The sequence below is a fragment of the Musca domestica genome, unplaced genomic scaffold (genome assembly GCF_030504385.1).
Source record: "Musca domestica strain aabys unplaced genomic scaffold, Musca_domestica.polishedcontigs.V.1.1 10, whole genome shotgun sequence".
NCBI classification, from domain to species: Eukaryota; Metazoa; Arthropoda; class Insecta; order Diptera; family Muscidae; genus Musca; species Musca domestica.
The window spans coordinates 7859300-7877307 of record NW_026712115.1 but is presented as its reverse complement, the minus strand read 5'-3'; the positions used below and the strand labels follow the sequence as shown (position 1 = coordinate 7877307).

At 35.5% G+C, this 18008-nt stretch overlaps 1 protein-coding gene across 4 annotated transcripts in view; it reads left to right on the top strand.

Moving 5' to 3' along the window:
- The window catches only part of LOC101899409 (RING finger protein nhl-1), a 146900-nt gene extending 134643 nt beyond the window's left edge, over nucleotides 1-12257 (top strand). For 3 of the 4 annotated variants that reach the window (XM_020036011.2, XM_011293325.3, XM_020036008.2), the window contains 6 exons: nucleotides 1113-1391; nucleotides 4441-5187; nucleotides 8530-8689; nucleotides 11623-11763; nucleotides 11833-11909; nucleotides 11975-12257. In XM_020036011.2, the coding sequence (XP_019891570.1) occupies nucleotides 1113-1391; nucleotides 4441-5187; nucleotides 8530-8689; nucleotides 11623-11763; nucleotides 11833-11909; nucleotides 11975-12188 (1618 nt within the window). In that variant the 3' untranslated portion in view covers nucleotides 12189-12257. The remainder of the gene's footprint in view (nucleotides 1-1112; nucleotides 1392-4440; nucleotides 5188-8529; nucleotides 8690-11622; nucleotides 11764-11832; nucleotides 11910-11974) is intronic. The other variant, XM_059125982.1, reaches the window with a different exon arrangement.
- The last annotated feature ends 5751 nt before the right edge of the window (nucleotides 12258-18008 follow it).

The window sequence follows — 18008 nt, the reverse complement described above, 5'->3', positions numbered from 1 at the left end:
TTTTCCGAGATTTGTCTCGGTCCCACACCTACTTTTGGTCAACATAAAATCTCCATAAATTCGGGAGGTACCATTATATGGGGTTGTGTTAAATTTTATTCCATAAAATAATGTGGTTCTGTCTTGATATTAACTTTTTCAATTGATTAATACGTTATCTCTCTAAATACTTTGATCATTTTATTAATATTTATAAATAATAACTAATTTGTAACAATTTACTTATTAACAGCGTAATTATAGTAGCATTTGCAAAAAAACGCCCAATCTTTTTTCTTCGAAAAGCTTGGATAATAAAATGGTTTATTATGCTTTCATTATTTGAACACTTGGGAGTAATACAAAGAAAAATGGGGGTGTTTTGATATTTATATCCACTTAGAAGTAACTAATTTTATGTGTGTGTGTGTGTGTTTTGGAAAGGCCAATGTCCACGTTATTCTTTCGTTCTGTCCAAATTTGTATTTACTTCGAAGCAAATAAATCTATTTTTATTAAGACAAAATAATTCGTTGGTATTATTATAAGATGATACACATACACCGATACAAATGCACAGATACACAGACACTGCTGAAACAGTCATGTCCAATGTGTTCCTAATCCATATCACCCTCGAATAGTCGTCTTTACTAATCGCATTCGAATGCTTATTGTATCTAATACTAAAGAATACGAAACGAAGAACGAAAGAACGCCATTCTTTGTTCCTAAAAAGCGACCATATATCGAATAAACCAAAAAAAAAAAAAAAAAAAAAAAAAAAAATACCAATAAATCTTTGAACGTCAAAATTAATCAAATAAAATACCAACAACAATGACAAAGAACAATTGCTGATAATGCTTTGATTTATGGATTGATTGATTAAAAACCAAATATTAAAAACATACCAAAAGCAAACGCCTCTGAATAAAAACTGCACACAAAAAAGAAGCCAAAAAACGCAAATGCATAGAATACAAGAAAAATTGAAAATTTTGAAAAATCTAATAAAGCAATTTTGGAAAAAAAAAGACTGTACATAAAGCAAAGGCAGAATGAAGAAATTAATTTGTGAATTTGAAATCAACCTTGTACCTACAATTCCGAAACTGATATAACTTTTCCAGCTACACAAGCCGCTTTCTAAACAAAAGCAAGAGCAGCGCCATTGTCTCGCAACCATCCCTATCCACGCCCAATGCCTCATTCGATGAGGATGCCAATGGCACCGGCGATGATTCGGATTCACGTTATGGCACCGGACGTTCGCGTTACTTAGCAATGAAGGAGCGTCGCAACCGTTTGGCACGCAGTCGCTCCTCCCATCAGTTTGGCAACGATGATGATGATTTGGATGAGCCTGTGTCGCCAACAACGGCATCACCATCCGCTTACTTAGCTTCAAGGTGCGAGTCTAACACATTTGAATTAATCAATTTTAAAACTTGATATTTTTTCTTATTTTATTTCAAATTTTTGTATTTCTCTTTCTTTATATAGTTCGTATTTATTTAGTTTTTTAATAAATTTTAAAATAACGGTTTCAACATAAAACAATGATGATATACAAACAAAAAGCAACAAAATTCAAAATTTTAAAATTTCAAAATAACAAAACAACTTGGAAAAAAGTATTCGACGTTTCAAACTTCAGTCATTTACTGTACATATTTCATCGAAAACATAAAATTTGGTTACCAATTAGTTCCTTTTTTTTCAAAATATCATTGATGTTGTAATGTGGCTATTTCGAATATTTTTTGTTACACCACCTTGGCTCACACACAGAAACGCTTTCCTTATCAACTCTTACAAAACAAATTCTACATATATATTTTTTCAATTATTGTTTTGTGATTTTTTTCATATCATCATTTCATAAGAATATTTTTTGTTTCTTTCATATCTCTCATGCGTTTTCTGTTTTGTTTTTCTCATTTTTTCTAAAACCAACAAAAACTTCAACTTAAAATTATTTCATTTCTTTACTAAGTTCATGGTTTACGTCCTGTATATTCGCGTATTTGTTGGATTTCTCCCCCACTTTTCTTCTTTAACAATAATAATTTAGTTTGGTATTCGTCTTGTAAGTCCACCACTACTCTATTCTAAGAACTTTGTTAAGTTTCCATTTCGTTTTTAAGGCCAATATTTATTAACTTCAAAATTACTTTTAGAATTTTAAATAGAAGTATATGTTATTTTAGTTTTATTTATATAACGAATTTGATTGGATTTATTATAAAATCTACATTAAAAAAAAACTGAATTGAAAAATATTGTCATTTTAAGAATCTTGACAGAGTAGAAGATTAAAATAAATTTGGAGTTTCTTACAGGTAGCTAAATATTAATCTATTGGAAAAATGTCAGAGGACTATATTATATCGATTGAGTAGAAGATCGATGGGAAATAATAACTCCCATTGACATAAGCCAGGGAAGGATTGTTGTCCTCATCGTTAATAATATTCTAATCAAGCTGTCTCTTGCAGTGACTAATCCTCTTTTAAAAATTTCTTAAGTCCCTCTTTAAGAAATTCCTTCTGCTTTCATTACTTTCAAAGGTTTTTTTTTTGGAAAATTCGTCTCTAGACCCATTCTATAACACATTCCTTACAAAATATGTTCGACTTTGCTTCTCTATAGAGAATGCTTTCATATAAGTTGTAGACGACTTTGAAGCCATTACTCTCTATAGTAGACATAAAGACCTGCTATTGCTCGTAAAAGACCTTAATACCTTCTATTGTCTAGCTTGAACTCTTTTATTATCCAAAAAAAAGACCTTGGGGTCTTTTATTGTCCATGGAAAAACATTGAGGACTCCTTTTGTCATTGAAGACTTTTAGGTCTTCTGATTACCAAAAATGGCTTTGAGGTGCTCTACTGTGAATAGAAAATCTTAGGGTCTTCTATTACCACGAGTTCTTTTATTACCCTGGAAGACCTTAATTGCTTCTATTGTCCATAGAATATTATTGAGGTCTTTTATTTCGAATTGTCCAGAGAAAAACCATAAAATCTTTCAGGTCGTCAATTGCCCATTGAAGACTTTCAAGTCCTCTATTACCAATAGACCTGCCCAATATAAAACATTGTATAAGAAAATCTTGGAATTTTCTGCTTTCCTTAAAATAAGGCCTTTCTTTTGTGTATAAGAAGGTAGTACTTCTTCGGCTACTAACTTAATTGGGTCTAGATGACTTCAGTGTGGACTCAAACTTTCTATTGTAATTGCTTCCAACACGTCTTTAGATGGTTACTATAACTCGTACATGGAGACTGCTATATAGCTCCTCCACGGAGAAGGCCTTAAGATATTCTAGATGTCTTTAGCTCGTCTATAGAAAACAGCGAGATTCACTTCGTATATAGAAAGAGCTCTCTCTTCACCTTCAGCTCGTCTATAGAGAGAGAGAGAGAGAGAGACTCTCCATTCAGCTCTTCTATGGAGAGAGAGACTCTGCATTCAGCTCGTCTATAGAGACTCTCCCTGCAGATCGTCTATGGAGGGAAAGTTTCTGTCTTCAGCTCGTCTATAGACACTCTCAACTCGTCTATAGAGAGAGAGATACTCTCCATTCAGCTCGTCGATGGAGAGAGAAAGACTGTGCCTTCAGCTTGTCTATAGAGACTCTCCCTGCAGATCGTCTATAGGGAGAGAGAGTTTATGTTTTGAGCTCGTCTATAGAGAGAGAGACTCACCTTTCAGCTCGTCTATAGAGACTCCCATCGTCTATAGAGACTCCTATCGTCTATAGAGACTCGCATCGTCTATAGAGACTCTCATCATAGGGACTCCCATCAACTCGTCAATAGAATTTCCCACCAACTCGTCTATAGAAATTCCAATCAGCTCTTATATAGAGACTCCCATCAGCTCATAGTTTACAGAGACTTAAACTCGACTGTGAATACTCCATTCAGTTCGCTTTTAGAAATTTTCTTCAGGCTCTTTATTATGGATCCTTCAAACTCATCTTTAGACACTTACCTTAGCTTGCCCATAGAGACGAAACTCCTTCTTTGAAGTTAGTCAGTTCTAAATTGAAATCATTAATATGGATTCTCTTGAGATCGTCGATATCACCGATATTCCTTTTGAAACATCTTCGTGGAGCCCTATAAACAAAATGTGAGCATTTTCAAGCAAAATGTTTCAAAAATATCCAAAAATCTAAAAATCTTTAGAGGGGACCCCTCCTAGATATGTTGATGATGTATAGATGCTTTCAACAAAGGGGGTTTGTTTCAGAAGGAAAATAATTTCACATATTTATTATTTTTAGATTGTGTTTCAAAATTATTAGAAAAAATCCAATTTTTTCATTTTAAAACAACTGTAATAATAAATCCAATCAAATTTTAATGAGAAAATATTTATCTTCATAATTTAACAATTTCTAGAGAATTTTCAACAAAAACCCTTTTCTATTCACTTTCATTTCATAGGTATAGCGGCTATGGTGGAACCGATCTATCACGTAGCCGTTCTTCACACGCTTTGAAATCACGCGACAGCTCTCCAATTCTGGATCGCACTTCATCACGCAGCGGGGCTGGCGCATCGTCGTCGTCTGCAGCCGATAGCAAGGATGGTGAAGCCTTAAGTTCCTGGGCACGTTATCTGAAGAACAAGTACGGCAGTAAGAGCTCAAAGGACACACCATCGACCAGTAGCCGGGATACTCTTGGCAGCAGTAGCACGTCTTCGGCCCTACCATCGTCGTCGCACGGTGCTAGCGGCAGCAGTCGTAGCCACGTTGCCAGCGATGTATCGCGTCGCCTTAGCCTGGGCCTGCCTCTGAGGCAGGTCAATGAACTTGGATCATCCGATGATGATGCTTCAAAAAACGGGCTAGGCTCCCCTACCTCCCCTATGGTAGCAGCAGCAGCTCACGGTATGGCCGGAGTGGCAGGTACTTCCCCTAAGCAATTGTACCTGCGCAAGCGTCAACAGCTGTTCCAATTGGGGGGCCGGGGGAGCGAACCCGGTTCTTTCACCTGGCCGCGCGGCCTAGCCGTCGGCCCGGACAATAGCATTGTCGTAGCCGATTCGTCGAATCATCGCGTTCAAGTGTTCGATTCGAATGGCATTTTCGTTAAACAATTTGGCGAATACGGCAATGGTGAAGGCGAGTTCGATTGTTTGGCCGGTGTTGCGGTCAATCGTATCGGACAATACATAATAGCAGATAGGTAAGTTGTACAACTATCCGTCCCCATCCTACCACCCCTACCTTACCATTTGTCTCTTCATTAGCACATTAATGATGTTCATTTAAGTTTGTTAATTAAATTGATTGAATTCTTTGTAATTTATACGGTAATAATGCCCAACTCCCAGCCATTGACAAGCATAAGCTTGTGGGTGGAATTAATTCTGAGGATTAGAAGAGTTTTTTCTCATCTTAATTACATGTGAACAAAGGTAGAGCAACCCTTCCCCCCATTCGGGTATTTCCTCTTATTGAGACAGTGGATGTGAGGTGTGCGTTCACAATGATACAAAAATATATTCGTCTTGTATTTCTTACTTCTTGTAATTGGAAATACTAAGCGGATAATGACCGATGCTAATGCGAAATTTAATTACAACTTTATTCTGTTGCACAAAAAGGGATTTTTTCGTATTTAATTCATTGCCATCGATGTGTGAAGGGCAATGTGTCAGAATTGATTTTGTTTACACGTTGTTGTTTTTCTTCTTCTGTTCTTCTTTTTCGATTACCATATCAAGAAAATTAATCAGAAAACATTTAAGGTAAGGATTAGATGCCAGTCATTCGGTATCTAAAGGGAGAAATATAGGTTAGGTTTACATTTGCAAAACCATCACCAGATCGCAACACCAATATCAAATTTTGGGATTAAAGTTTTATACATTCTCTCAATAACGAATTTAGTAGCATTTAGTTGCTTACTGACAATTATAGTACACATTTTCAAAATAATCTCCATATCTAAACCTCAGATACCAACAGTGGACATAATATCAAATTTCACGAATTAGTACCACTTTTCGTACCATTACAGTACAAATTTCCAAAAACACCTCCATATCTAAATTGCAGACACCAACAAACATCTCAATATCAAATTTGAGGATTCCAGTTCTATCCTTTCACACAATAGCAAATTTAGTACCATGTAGTACTTCTCGTGAATATATAAGAAAACAAACCCCCACTAAATCTCAAACGCACATACCATCAGTAATTATATCTCTACCCTTTTCCCAATGCCAAATATACTTCCATTTACTACTTTTCGTACAATTATAGGACACATTTCGGAAACCACCTCAATATATTCAGGTTACACATGATCAGCAGCCCAATTCCAAATTTCAGATTTCTAGCGCTTCTTCATTCAGTACCAATTTGTAAAAAATTCCACCATCACCCGTAACCAAACTATACCAAATTTGGTAACATTTAGTACAGTTTGCACACTTAGCACACATTTTCACAGTGCAGTACACAGTACAGAGTAACTCATCGAAATAATGATTTTAGGCCCAACAAAGTATATATATTCTTGAACAGCGTAAAATTCTGAGACGATTTAGCCCTGTTCGCCCGTCAAAACGAATTAAGATAGAAAGCTAAAATTTTGCACAGATCTCTCTTTTGTTTGCAGCCTTGTCAAGTTCGAAGATGGGCAATTTTCATTGGAATTGTCTAAAATTCCATAAAAGGTGTTCCTTATGAGTAATTTAGCCCCTAAAAGAGAATTGTTTAAAAAGAACTACGTTATCGTATAGCCCCCATATACACAAGGAGTTCTTTGTGAGTACTTAACCGCCTAAAGGAGATTTATAGATATAGGTCCACGATATTGTATAGCCCCCATGTAACGGTGCTCCCAGGTATTCGGTATTTTGATGATTTTAGCCACATTTGTGCATGGAATTGTCTAAAATTCTACACAAGGAAATCTTTGTGAGTACTTTACCCTCTGAAATATAATTGTCTATATAGGTCCACAATATCATATATCACCATATAACGGTGCCCTCCGATATTCGGTATTTTGATAATTTTAACCACATTTTTCAATGGAATTGTCTGAAATTCTACACAAGGAGTTCTTTGTGAGTACTTTACCCCATGAAATGGAGTTGCCTATATAGGTCCACAATATCGTATATCCCTCATATATAGGGGTCTTCCGATATTCGGTATTTTTGAAATTTTAATATAATTTTAAATGGATTTTATTTTTTTTTTTTTTGAAAATTTAATAAATCTTTCCAAATGGTGGAGGGTATTTAAAGTTTGTACCGACCGAACTTACCGCTTTTTTAGTTGTTAAAATTTAATTTCCAGCACTGATTCTCATACAAAATTCAAGTTTTAAACTCTATCTATTTACATAATACAAAATGGTATAATTTTAGAAGCTTAGTACCATTTTAGAACTTTTTGCAACCTTATAGTTTGAATTCCCAAAAACCCTTTGGTACATGTACCCTCTTTCCAAATTTCAGAATTCTACCTCATTCCGTTTGTCCATGCAAATCATTCAGTTTTTAGTACTTTTTGTACCCTTTCAGTAAGTATATCCAGTCTATCACAGGCCTATGGGGTTTTGGGGTGTTTTAAACGGAATGACATTGTTCAGTGATCCTTATATCAAATACCGTAATTCTAGCTCTTTTACTAGACTATATACAACTTTTAGTACAGTTAAGTACTTTTCATATACTATATAGTACGAATATCCAAGTTTAGTACAATTAAGTACTTTTCGTAAACTATATAGTACGCATATACAAGTCCACTTCCTTATCAATCTGCTTCACACACACAGTGATCCTAAGAAATTCATAATTCTGGTTCAATTCCTAAATTCTAGACCTTTTTACCTCCTTATACAAGTCGTTAACACTCATAGCTTTCCTATTATAAAAAATCCAGTTCTAGGCCTACAAATTTAGTACAATTTAGTAGTACAATTATTTTACCAAAGTGTGCACTTCCAATTTATCTGTTTATATCAGACGTACTTCCCAACTTTGATTCCCATACAAAATTTCAAGACCTTTGTTTTAACCGCTAAAATATTATCATTGCTTAGTGCCGTATTATATTATTATACCTTTTTCAGATTTTTAGTCATATCCGTTCGACCGATGCAAATGGTACAATATTAAGTACCTTTTAGTACTTTGCACACATTCTAGTACGAATGTTGACCGTTACCAACATTTCAAGACTCTATTTATTATTGTGTTAAACTCACTTAAGCAAATATTTCCTTAACATGCATGTCAGTACTTTGGTACTTTGATATATTATACATCAAATGCCAATTAATATTCTGAATATCCTTCATGACCCACCCATTCCCACAAGTAAAAGGTATTTCTATTTGTACACAACATTGAAATTAGACACCAATCTACTATATTAAGACTTTAAATTGATTATCGAATTAATTATTTTGTCATTGTTATTGTCCTACTAACTAGCAGTCCTTTTAATTACTTACATCTGTCTCATTGTCTCTCTTTCTCTCTCTTCCGTTTCCTTTCAGATATAATCATCGTATACAAGTGTTAGATCCACAAGGACGTTTCTTGCGGGCATTTGGCTCACAAGGTACCGCAGATGGCAAATTCAATTATCCATGGGGTGTAACCACCGATGCTCTGGGCTTTATCTACGTCTGCGACAAAGAAAACCACCGAGTACAGGTATGAAAAGACTGAACAATTGTAGATTATATGCAAATAGCTGGATGACACCATGTCTCGACCTCTTACATGCCTCCAACCTAACCTTCCCTCCCCTCCGGCGCTCACGGCTTGCTGTTCGTCTTGCATTCGAGTGCATCTTTTAATGTTGATACGAAATGCAATTTACCCCGTTATCCGCAAAATGTAATTTCGTCCATTGCAATGCAAAGGGGCGGAAGAATGAAGAAGACGGACATGGATATGAAACAATTCTTAGAACTCAGCAGATAACCGACAGGGACATTATCGAGAAAATGGTAAGCCTGTCAGCAGCAGCAGTGCCTAAGCAAATATTTGCAATTAATCAAGACAGAAGAACTTATCGGAATGTATTGTCGGCACATGTAAATGTTGGCAATATCTTTTGTCAGGCAATTATAGAAACATGAAAATGATTATCGACAAAAATCCATTGGAGAAATACACATTGATATGTTCAATTTGAATATTTGCAAAATGCAAAATTGTTGTAGTTGAAAACCAATGATTTTTAGTTTTGTATTCGATGGGGTCAGAGTTTATTGCTGAAGTGTTAAAATAATGAAGAGTAGAATTACGTCACCTGGAAAATTGTTCTTAAGTTGATCAATTCCAAAAGATTTGGGTACTATAAAGTCAGTATGTCTTGATTCCTAGGAAAATAAATCAGCGAAATGAACAATTTCAAGGACATTTTGGATTGTTCTTAAGCCCTGAAAAAAATTGATAGGACTTTAGCGACCTTTATCAATGCAATGGGGACAGAGGCGTAGGATAACATCAGCTCTAAATTCATGGAAAAGTGTGTTCCATATTTAGTAAAATTTAGCCCTCATTCCGCTCGGAAGCTAAGGTGATTTCCAGAGAGAGAGAGAGGGACAGACTGACGGAGATACCTAATCTTATTTTGACAAATTACACTGTGCAACACAAAAAGTCTATCGGCGATTTGAGTTGAGTTTACATCGCAAAATAACGTAAAAAGAGCGGGCGAAAGTTCCCTTTACAGCCTTTTTGGAAATTTTCGGATAAATAGGGGGAATATTATAGTAATATAAATTTTAACCCTCAAAGTGTCGCTTCGGGCCTTTTTTTAAATATGACTAAAATCCTCCTTTAAAAATCTTCTACAAAATTATTTGTTATAAAATTCTACTTCAGGTTATTGAAGACGTTTAAATTCTAAACCTTAAATTCATATATATTTAAAAACCAGTAAGGAAAAGTCAAAAGTCGGGTAGTAGAGCTCCCGTAACGAAAGAATTTATTTCTAGTAGATCACACCACCTATCAACATTTGGCTTTACAGCAGTTATAGTTTGCAATAGAGTGCATGATATTACTTGGAGAAGGATTATATTAAAAAAATATATATCGAATCCTAGTCCCGGATAAAGGTTATATATGTGAGGGACTTAAACGCCAAATAGGATGAAACATATATATGGGAACTATAGCAATATCTGAACCAATTTTCTCCAAATTTAATGCACTTGCTTCTAGACTGAATTCGGTCGGATATGCCGAAATTCAGTCCATTTGGGCTGATATTTGCAAGTTGGTGCAAAATTAACCCGAGATCGGTTGATGATATATATGGGACCAATATCCAATTCTGAACCGATCCTGATAACAGAGGTATTTCCGAGCTCGAAAAGTTATCTGGTACCAAATATCCTTGTTGTCGAATGCATATTACGAATTTGAGGGACCTGTATGGGACCTATATCCAAATCTGAACCGATCTTGATCAAATATGTCAGAGGCATATCTGGGGTGTATCTGATACCAAACATCATTCTTGTTGGGTGCATATTTCGAATGTTAGGGACTAAAACACCAAATCAGATAAAACATATGTATATATGAGAGCTATAGCTATATCTGAACCGATTTTCACCAAATTTAATGTACTTGCTTCTAGACAGAATTCGGTCAGATTTGCCGAAGATCAGTCCCGAAATCTGTTGAAGATATATGGAAGCTATATCTAGGATTCGTTCTTGGGCCAAACAAACATTGTGTATCCTGCATTTTGTTCACAAAATTGCATGGACGGACTGACATGCATAACTCGACTCAGAAAGTAATACTATGAAGATCCTCAAAAGTAACTATGGGTCTATCTCGCTTTCTACTCCATATTACAAACCAATGCACAAAGACATAATACCCTTACCACTATGTGGTGTAGGGTAGGGTTTAGGGTAATAGTCGGACTTTGTGTGAGTATGTGCGAAAATCTCAAAAAAAAAAAAAAAAAAAAAAAAACAACATCAATGTTCCCAAAAAGCGTCGGACTTTATTTGAGTTGACGCCAGAAAATAACATAAAATTTAGAGTTTTTGAGGAATTTGTCAAAAATTGGAATAATCTACACAAAATATTATTATGAAACTCTGAATTGACTATATATTTATGAAAATCAAATTTAAAATGTATGTACTAAAATTGAAAATTATGTTTCGCTTTTGCTGCATCCGAGTCAAAATCTCCCTTTATGCCTTATTTTTCGGGGAATGTGTTAAAGTAAGAATTATTCTAGATTAAATTTCATTGTGCGTCTGATGAATAGAAATTTGGACCCATAGTATAATTTTATGTTGACTCGTTTGGGGGTTAAAATTTCCAACTAAAATATTGTTTGTATTTTCCTCTGCAGTATATACCTAATCCGAAAATTTAAAAAATTTGAAAATGGGAGAACTTGCTCCTCTATATAGGCTACTTTGCGATGTAAACTTTCAAAACACCGATAAACTTGTTTTCTTCTTTGTCTCTACTATTATAATTTGCTGTATTTTTCTTGTAATTGTTGCAAAAAATAAATTTTGTCACACCTTGTAATATACACAAACTTTGAAAAACACTTTTTCTACATTCCTATTAACAATTTCTTGTTGCTTTCATAGGTTTTCCAATCCGATGGTTCGTTCGTTGGTAAATTTGGCACATGCGGCCGTGGCGAAGGACAACTCGAACATCCGCATTACATCGCTGTATCTAACACGAATCGTGTCATTGTTTCCGATTCAAATAACCACAGAATTCAGGTAAGTCACACCGCATCTATCCGCCTTCTCTTCATATGATATATTTGTGCCATAATTCTTATCTCACAGATCTTCGATGTCAATGGCAAAGTTTTATCCACATTTGGTGGTGAAGGATCTGATGATGGACAATTTAAATTTCCCAGGTAACTTCATGCACATCATCCTCAGAAATACATTCGATTAATTAAATTCTTTTACACATTTACAGAGGTGTTGCTGTGGATGATCAGGGCTACATCTTTGTCGCTGATTCCGGCAATAATCGCATACAGATTTTTAATCCTGACGGCAGTTTCTTGAAAACTTTCGGTTCCTGGGGTTCTGGTGATTCAGAATTCAAAGGTCTCGAAGGTGTCGCCATCATGTCGAATGGTAATATTTTGGTATGCGATCGTGAAAATCATCGTGTCCAAGTGTTTTAATCTCTCATCTAAACTATCGAACGCATCGCATCGTGATTGCAAACCAACCAACCAACAACCGCAAACAGATTTTGTTATACCATGACCTACGTTTATACTCTATGAATTACATCGTCGTATATTGTCTTTGCTTGTTATTTCTTAAGAAGAAACAAAAATAAAAAAAAGAATGAAATGTCCCTTTTTTACATTTTCTTAAAGAAAACTCCTAAGTTGATAAGACATGACCTATATACTTATATTCGTACGTCAAAGATTTTTGTTATTGTTTTGCTAAATTAAATTAAATTAAAAAAAATTGAATTGTTTTGTTCCCCTTCTCAGAGTCTCCAGAACTTTAATCGAATTGATTATTATTATTATTTGTAAAGAAATTAATTTTGAATAAATAAATCAAAAAATGCAAGCCAAACTTGCAACAAAAAAGTTGTTTGATGTTTCATTATTCCTAATAAGTTATAACGTATCAATAACGATGTTGTTTTGTAAGTAATTATCAGTTCCAAAATGAATTTAACACACACATTATATGGTAATGGGATTTTTGCCGGGAATCGCTGTAGTAGGCAGCACTTATCCGCAAAGGATTAAAGGGTGTAAAAGAAAGTAGAAGAGCATGTTGTTTAATGCTGCTCTTCAAAATAGAATCTCTCTTCTCAACGATCTCCTCTTTATACTGTCAAGGGAAGAATCTAAATTAATAAAAGAGAAAAATAATTGACTGATTCATCAAAGCCCAAACGAAGCAGCTAAAGCTAGAATCTTGAAATTTTGGGTGAGGGTCACTCTTGGTCCGAAGGGGTCAGATAAGGCTGGTTTTTGTAAATTCATACTATAACGGTACGAAAAGTATTAAAATGTACTAAATATGATGAAGTGTATGATACATGACCAAAGGGTTTTTCGAAATTCGCACTATAAGTCGACGCAAAGTACTAAAATGTACTACATTTGGTACCATTTCGTATCATGTGGACGGTTAGAGCGAAAAACATGAAATTTGGAATGGGAATCAGGGTTGAGGAGTGGAGTCGATGTAAGGAGGTAGTTTTGGAAGTGTGTACTCATGTTTAAGAAAAGTTATAAAATGTACTAAATTTAGTTCAATTCGTATTTGGAAGAACGGATGGAATTCTGAAATTTAAAATTAACATTACTGGCAGAGTAGTTTTTGTAATTTATACTTATGTGCACAAAAAGTACAAAATGGTACGAAATTTGGCACAATTTCGATGTGTGTGAACCAATAGGGCTGGAATACTGAAATTTGTAAACAACTTTAGTATTGCATTCTAGGACTGAGGAATGTTACCTACATTCCTATTGAAAATTCGTACTTATGTATACTAAATGACACTAAATTTCAATTTAAATTTTGGGAGAACCAATAAGGTTAGAATCCTGAAATTTGGAATAAAGATTGCTATTGCATTGTAAGACTAGGGTATGTACGTAGTTTTGGAAATTCGTACTTAGTACTAAATATGACACAATTTAAATTCTGGGTGAACTGGTAGAGTTGGAACCCTGAAATTTGAAAATAGGATTACTGTAGGATTGGGTTATGTAGGAAGTTTTGGAAATTCGTACTTATCTGGACTATACAGGGTGTGATAAAAAACTGCATCAAAGTCAGACGCCATAATTTTTACATTTTTTAATTTTTTTTTTTTTTTTTGAATGAAAGCAAAAAAAGTCGGAAATAGCATCAAATTTTAGAATAAGTTTAGATTTGTTCGAATTGGTCAACTTTGGCACGAATTATGGCCTTCAAACGGCCAATGAAACCGTCACTCGCTGCCCGAATGTTGCTCTGCCGTATTTTGGCCCATTCCCGGTGAACTCTTGCTTGAGGTGATCGACACTTTGATGTTTTTTAGTGCCAACCTTGCTTTCCAAAATACTCCAGACACAATAGTCCAACGGATTGGTATCCGGAGCTTTTGATGACCATTGTGCTCTGAAAATGAAGAGAGGAACCTAATGTTGTAACCATTCTTGGGTGGCGCGTGCTGAGTGCGATGGTGCTGAGTCCTGTTGGATTGTCCAAAGTCTGCGACCAAAATGTGTGCGTACCCAAGGCTTTAATACACCCTCCACAATATTTTTGCGATAATATTCGGCATTTATTCTGATGGTACGGTCGATTAATATGAGTCCATCACCATGGCCGGCTCTTGAGTTCTGGTGGCCAACCAAAAGTGCAAAGAGCTGACCTCCTTGGCAAGTAAACACGATCATTTTGTTTGTTTACAAACTGCTGGACAACGAATGTTTTCTCATCAGAGAAAACCGAATTCGGCTGTTCACCACTTTCGGCCAAGCGAAGCATCTCGTTGGCTCTTTTGAGTCTATTTTCTTTCCGTTGCGGTGTAAGTTCTTCCACTTTTTGAAATTTCAATGGCTTTACCCCCGAGCTCTTTTTTTCAATATTTTCCGAATGGAATATTGCGATATGTTCAGCTCACGACCCATTTTTCGGCCACTGCGAAGCGGGTTTCGATCAAGTCGCTTCTTTACTCTTCGAACCATATCTGCTGATTTTGCTGATTTCTTCCGTCCACTTCCTTGACGTCGGACTATGCTACTAGTATCACGGTAACTAGCGATGGTACGAGACACTAAAGATTTATTCACATTTAAATGCTGGAGTGCTCTAACGATATACACTTGTGGTTTTCCAGCCAAATATAAAGAAATCACACTATCGCGCTTGAATTCCATCGCGAATAACTTTACTTTTGGAAAATTCTCAATAAAATGCTTCTGTACGCTTGTAAACAACAGCTGTCGGACGAGTCAGCAATCTGAAGTTGGTTGCAGTTTTTTTCATCTCACCCTGTATATAGTACTAAATTTGTATTTAAGCGAACGGATATGGATGGAATGCTGAACTTTGGAATTGGGTTTACTATGGGAGTATAGGATTGTGGTATGCAGGAAGCTTTGAAAATTGGTACTTACGTGTCCTAAATAGTACTAAATTTGGATCAATTAATATTTGGGTGAACTGATGGGGATGAAATCCAGATATTGGGAAGTACGATTCAAATTGGATTGTATGATGGAAGTTGTTATGGAAATGTGTACATATGTGCACTAAATGGTACTAAAATGTGTTCAAATTGGAATTGTTATGAACCTATAGAGCTGGAATTCTGACATTTGGAAATAACATATATATCGGATTGTATGATTGAGGTATGGAGGTACTTTTGGAAATTTTGAGTGTATGATTGAGCTATGTAGAAGGTTTGGAAATTCGTACTTATGTGTAACAAATTTGGTACAATTTGGATTTGAGCGAACCGATTGAATCCTGACATTTAGAATTAGAATGGAACTGGGATTACTGTGGGAGCGCAATAAATTTTGTACAAATTAGATTTGAGCTAAAGCCCTGAAATTTGGAATTATTTTTGGAAATTAGTACTAAAATGGTACAAGTTTAGAATTGAGTGAGTAAGATTTCCCTATTTTTGTTGGTGTCAGAATAGTGTTGTGATGTGGAGTGGTTTTGGAAATGAATTTTTACGTGAACGAATAGTACCGAATTTGGTGTTAGGTATCTATGTTATAAAATAGTAAAAAATGAGTGACTGACTGATCCATCAAAGTCCAGGTGACAGAGCTGAAGCTAGAAACTTGAAATTATGCATGTGGGTTGATGTTGGCGGCTCGCGGTGAGATTAATTTTTGTTTTTTGATTACACATAAATTCACTTAATATTAACTCATTTTCCGCATACTAAGTTTCATTTAATAAAATATTTTGGAGTGTTAAGTAATTGCAGTTTGTTGGTCTGTGTTTTCAAACATTGTATTTAGTATTCCTTACGAACCACAATTTTTCAATCCCCATTTACTACTTTCGGCAATGTTTGTTTTCCTGCAACAATATTTAACTCCGAAATGAAGTGTACTTTATATTCATATATCCTTCTCAGACTATCTCAAAGATGACACAACTACTCAATTGAATGTTGTCATCATCTAATTAGTCAGGAAAAGTTTCTAATGAAACCTAGTACTGTTGCCAAACAAAACATTGCTAATTTAACTTCTCTTGTAATGCAATTTCGTCATTATTTTTTTGGTTTCCTTTTTCAGTTGCAACTTTCTAGTCTTGTTTGGGGTAATATTTAAAATCATAAACACACACATCCACATGCAGACATTCACATGCAACATCTTTTCAAAAAAAAGTTTTTCATTTGAGTTATTTGCCAAAATATAGATGCATAGGAAATTACACTCCACTTCTCATTCTCATTCGTACCCGCTGAAGTGGCATACAGGAAAAAGAAAAAGTTTCAAACTTTACGAGTTTAGGATACGCAATATAAGAGCCAACAATAAGGCTATCCGGGTGGCAGGAACACATTTCAAAAAGTAGTTATTTTTTATTGTCAGAAGAAGTGAAACAAATGCTCTTTAATTGAAAATTAAAAATAATTTGCAAATTTTATATTTTTGGTTTCAGAAGACTGCGTTTGACGATTTAAATGTTTTTTCCATCAACAAAATAAAATGCGCTGTGGTAGTAATGCAAATATTTCACCATAAATTTTTTTACTCACATATTAGATACACATCCAAATTGTAATCACGCTACAGGATGTAATTATGGTCCGATCCTCATGAAATTTTTCATGGAGGTAGAGCTGAGATCAGAATAGAAGAAGAAATGGACAATAAACGGAAAAAATCTTGATTTGTAAAAGGATGAGATGAAAAAACTGCAACCAATTTCAGACTGCTGTCATTTCTAAGCCACTCGTCCGACAGATTTTAAAATTATTCCAGTGACAGCTTATTATATTGTTTACAATCGTACAAAAGCATTTTGGTGAAAATTTTCCAGAAAAAAGTTATTCGTGATGGAATTCAAGCGTAATAGTGTGGTTTCTCTGTATTTGGCTGGAAAACCACCAGTGGCTATCATTAGAGCTTTCCAGCATTTAATTGTGAATAAATCGTTTGTGTCTCGTACCATCGCTCATTACCACGATACTGATAGGAAGTGGACGGAAGAACAGCAATATCAGCAGAAATGGTTCGAAAAGTAAAGAAGCGACTTGATGGAAACCCTCGTCGCAGTGGCCGAAAAATGGCTCGTGAGCTCGTGATCCATTGAAATTGCAAAAAGTTTACACCGCAACAGAAAGAAAATAGACTCAAAAGAGCTAAAGAGTTGCTTGGCCGAATGTGTTGAATTGCCGAATTTGGTTTTCTCCGATGAGAAAACATTCGTTGTTCAGCAGTCAGCTGAAGCGCCGGCCATGGTGATGGTGTGGGCAGCCATAACAAGCGTTGGTCGCTCTCCGCTCGTATTAATCGACCGTGACATCAGAAGAAATGGCGAATATTATCGCGAAAATATTCTGGAGGGTGTATTAAAGCCTTGGGCATGCAAACATTTTGGCCGCAGATCTTGGATATTTCAACAGTACTCAGCACCATCGCACTCAGCACGCGCCACCCAAGAGTGGTTACAAAATGAGGTTCTTCGCTGCATTTCCAACAAGATCTCCGGATACCAATCCGTTGGACTATTGTGTCTGGAGTATTTTGGAAAGCAAAGTTGGCACTAAAAAAATACAAAAGTGTCAATCACCTCAAGTAATCGCTTTGCCGGGAATGGGCCAAAATACCGCAGAACATTCAGGCTGCGTGTGACGGTTTCATTGGCCATTTGAAGGTCAATTATAGTATTTGACTTTGTTGCAGTTTTTTTATCTCACCCTGTATTTTGCTGTTGAAATGATCCACAATTTAGTGTGAAGAAATACCAAAATTACAGAGATCAGCCAGAGGTAG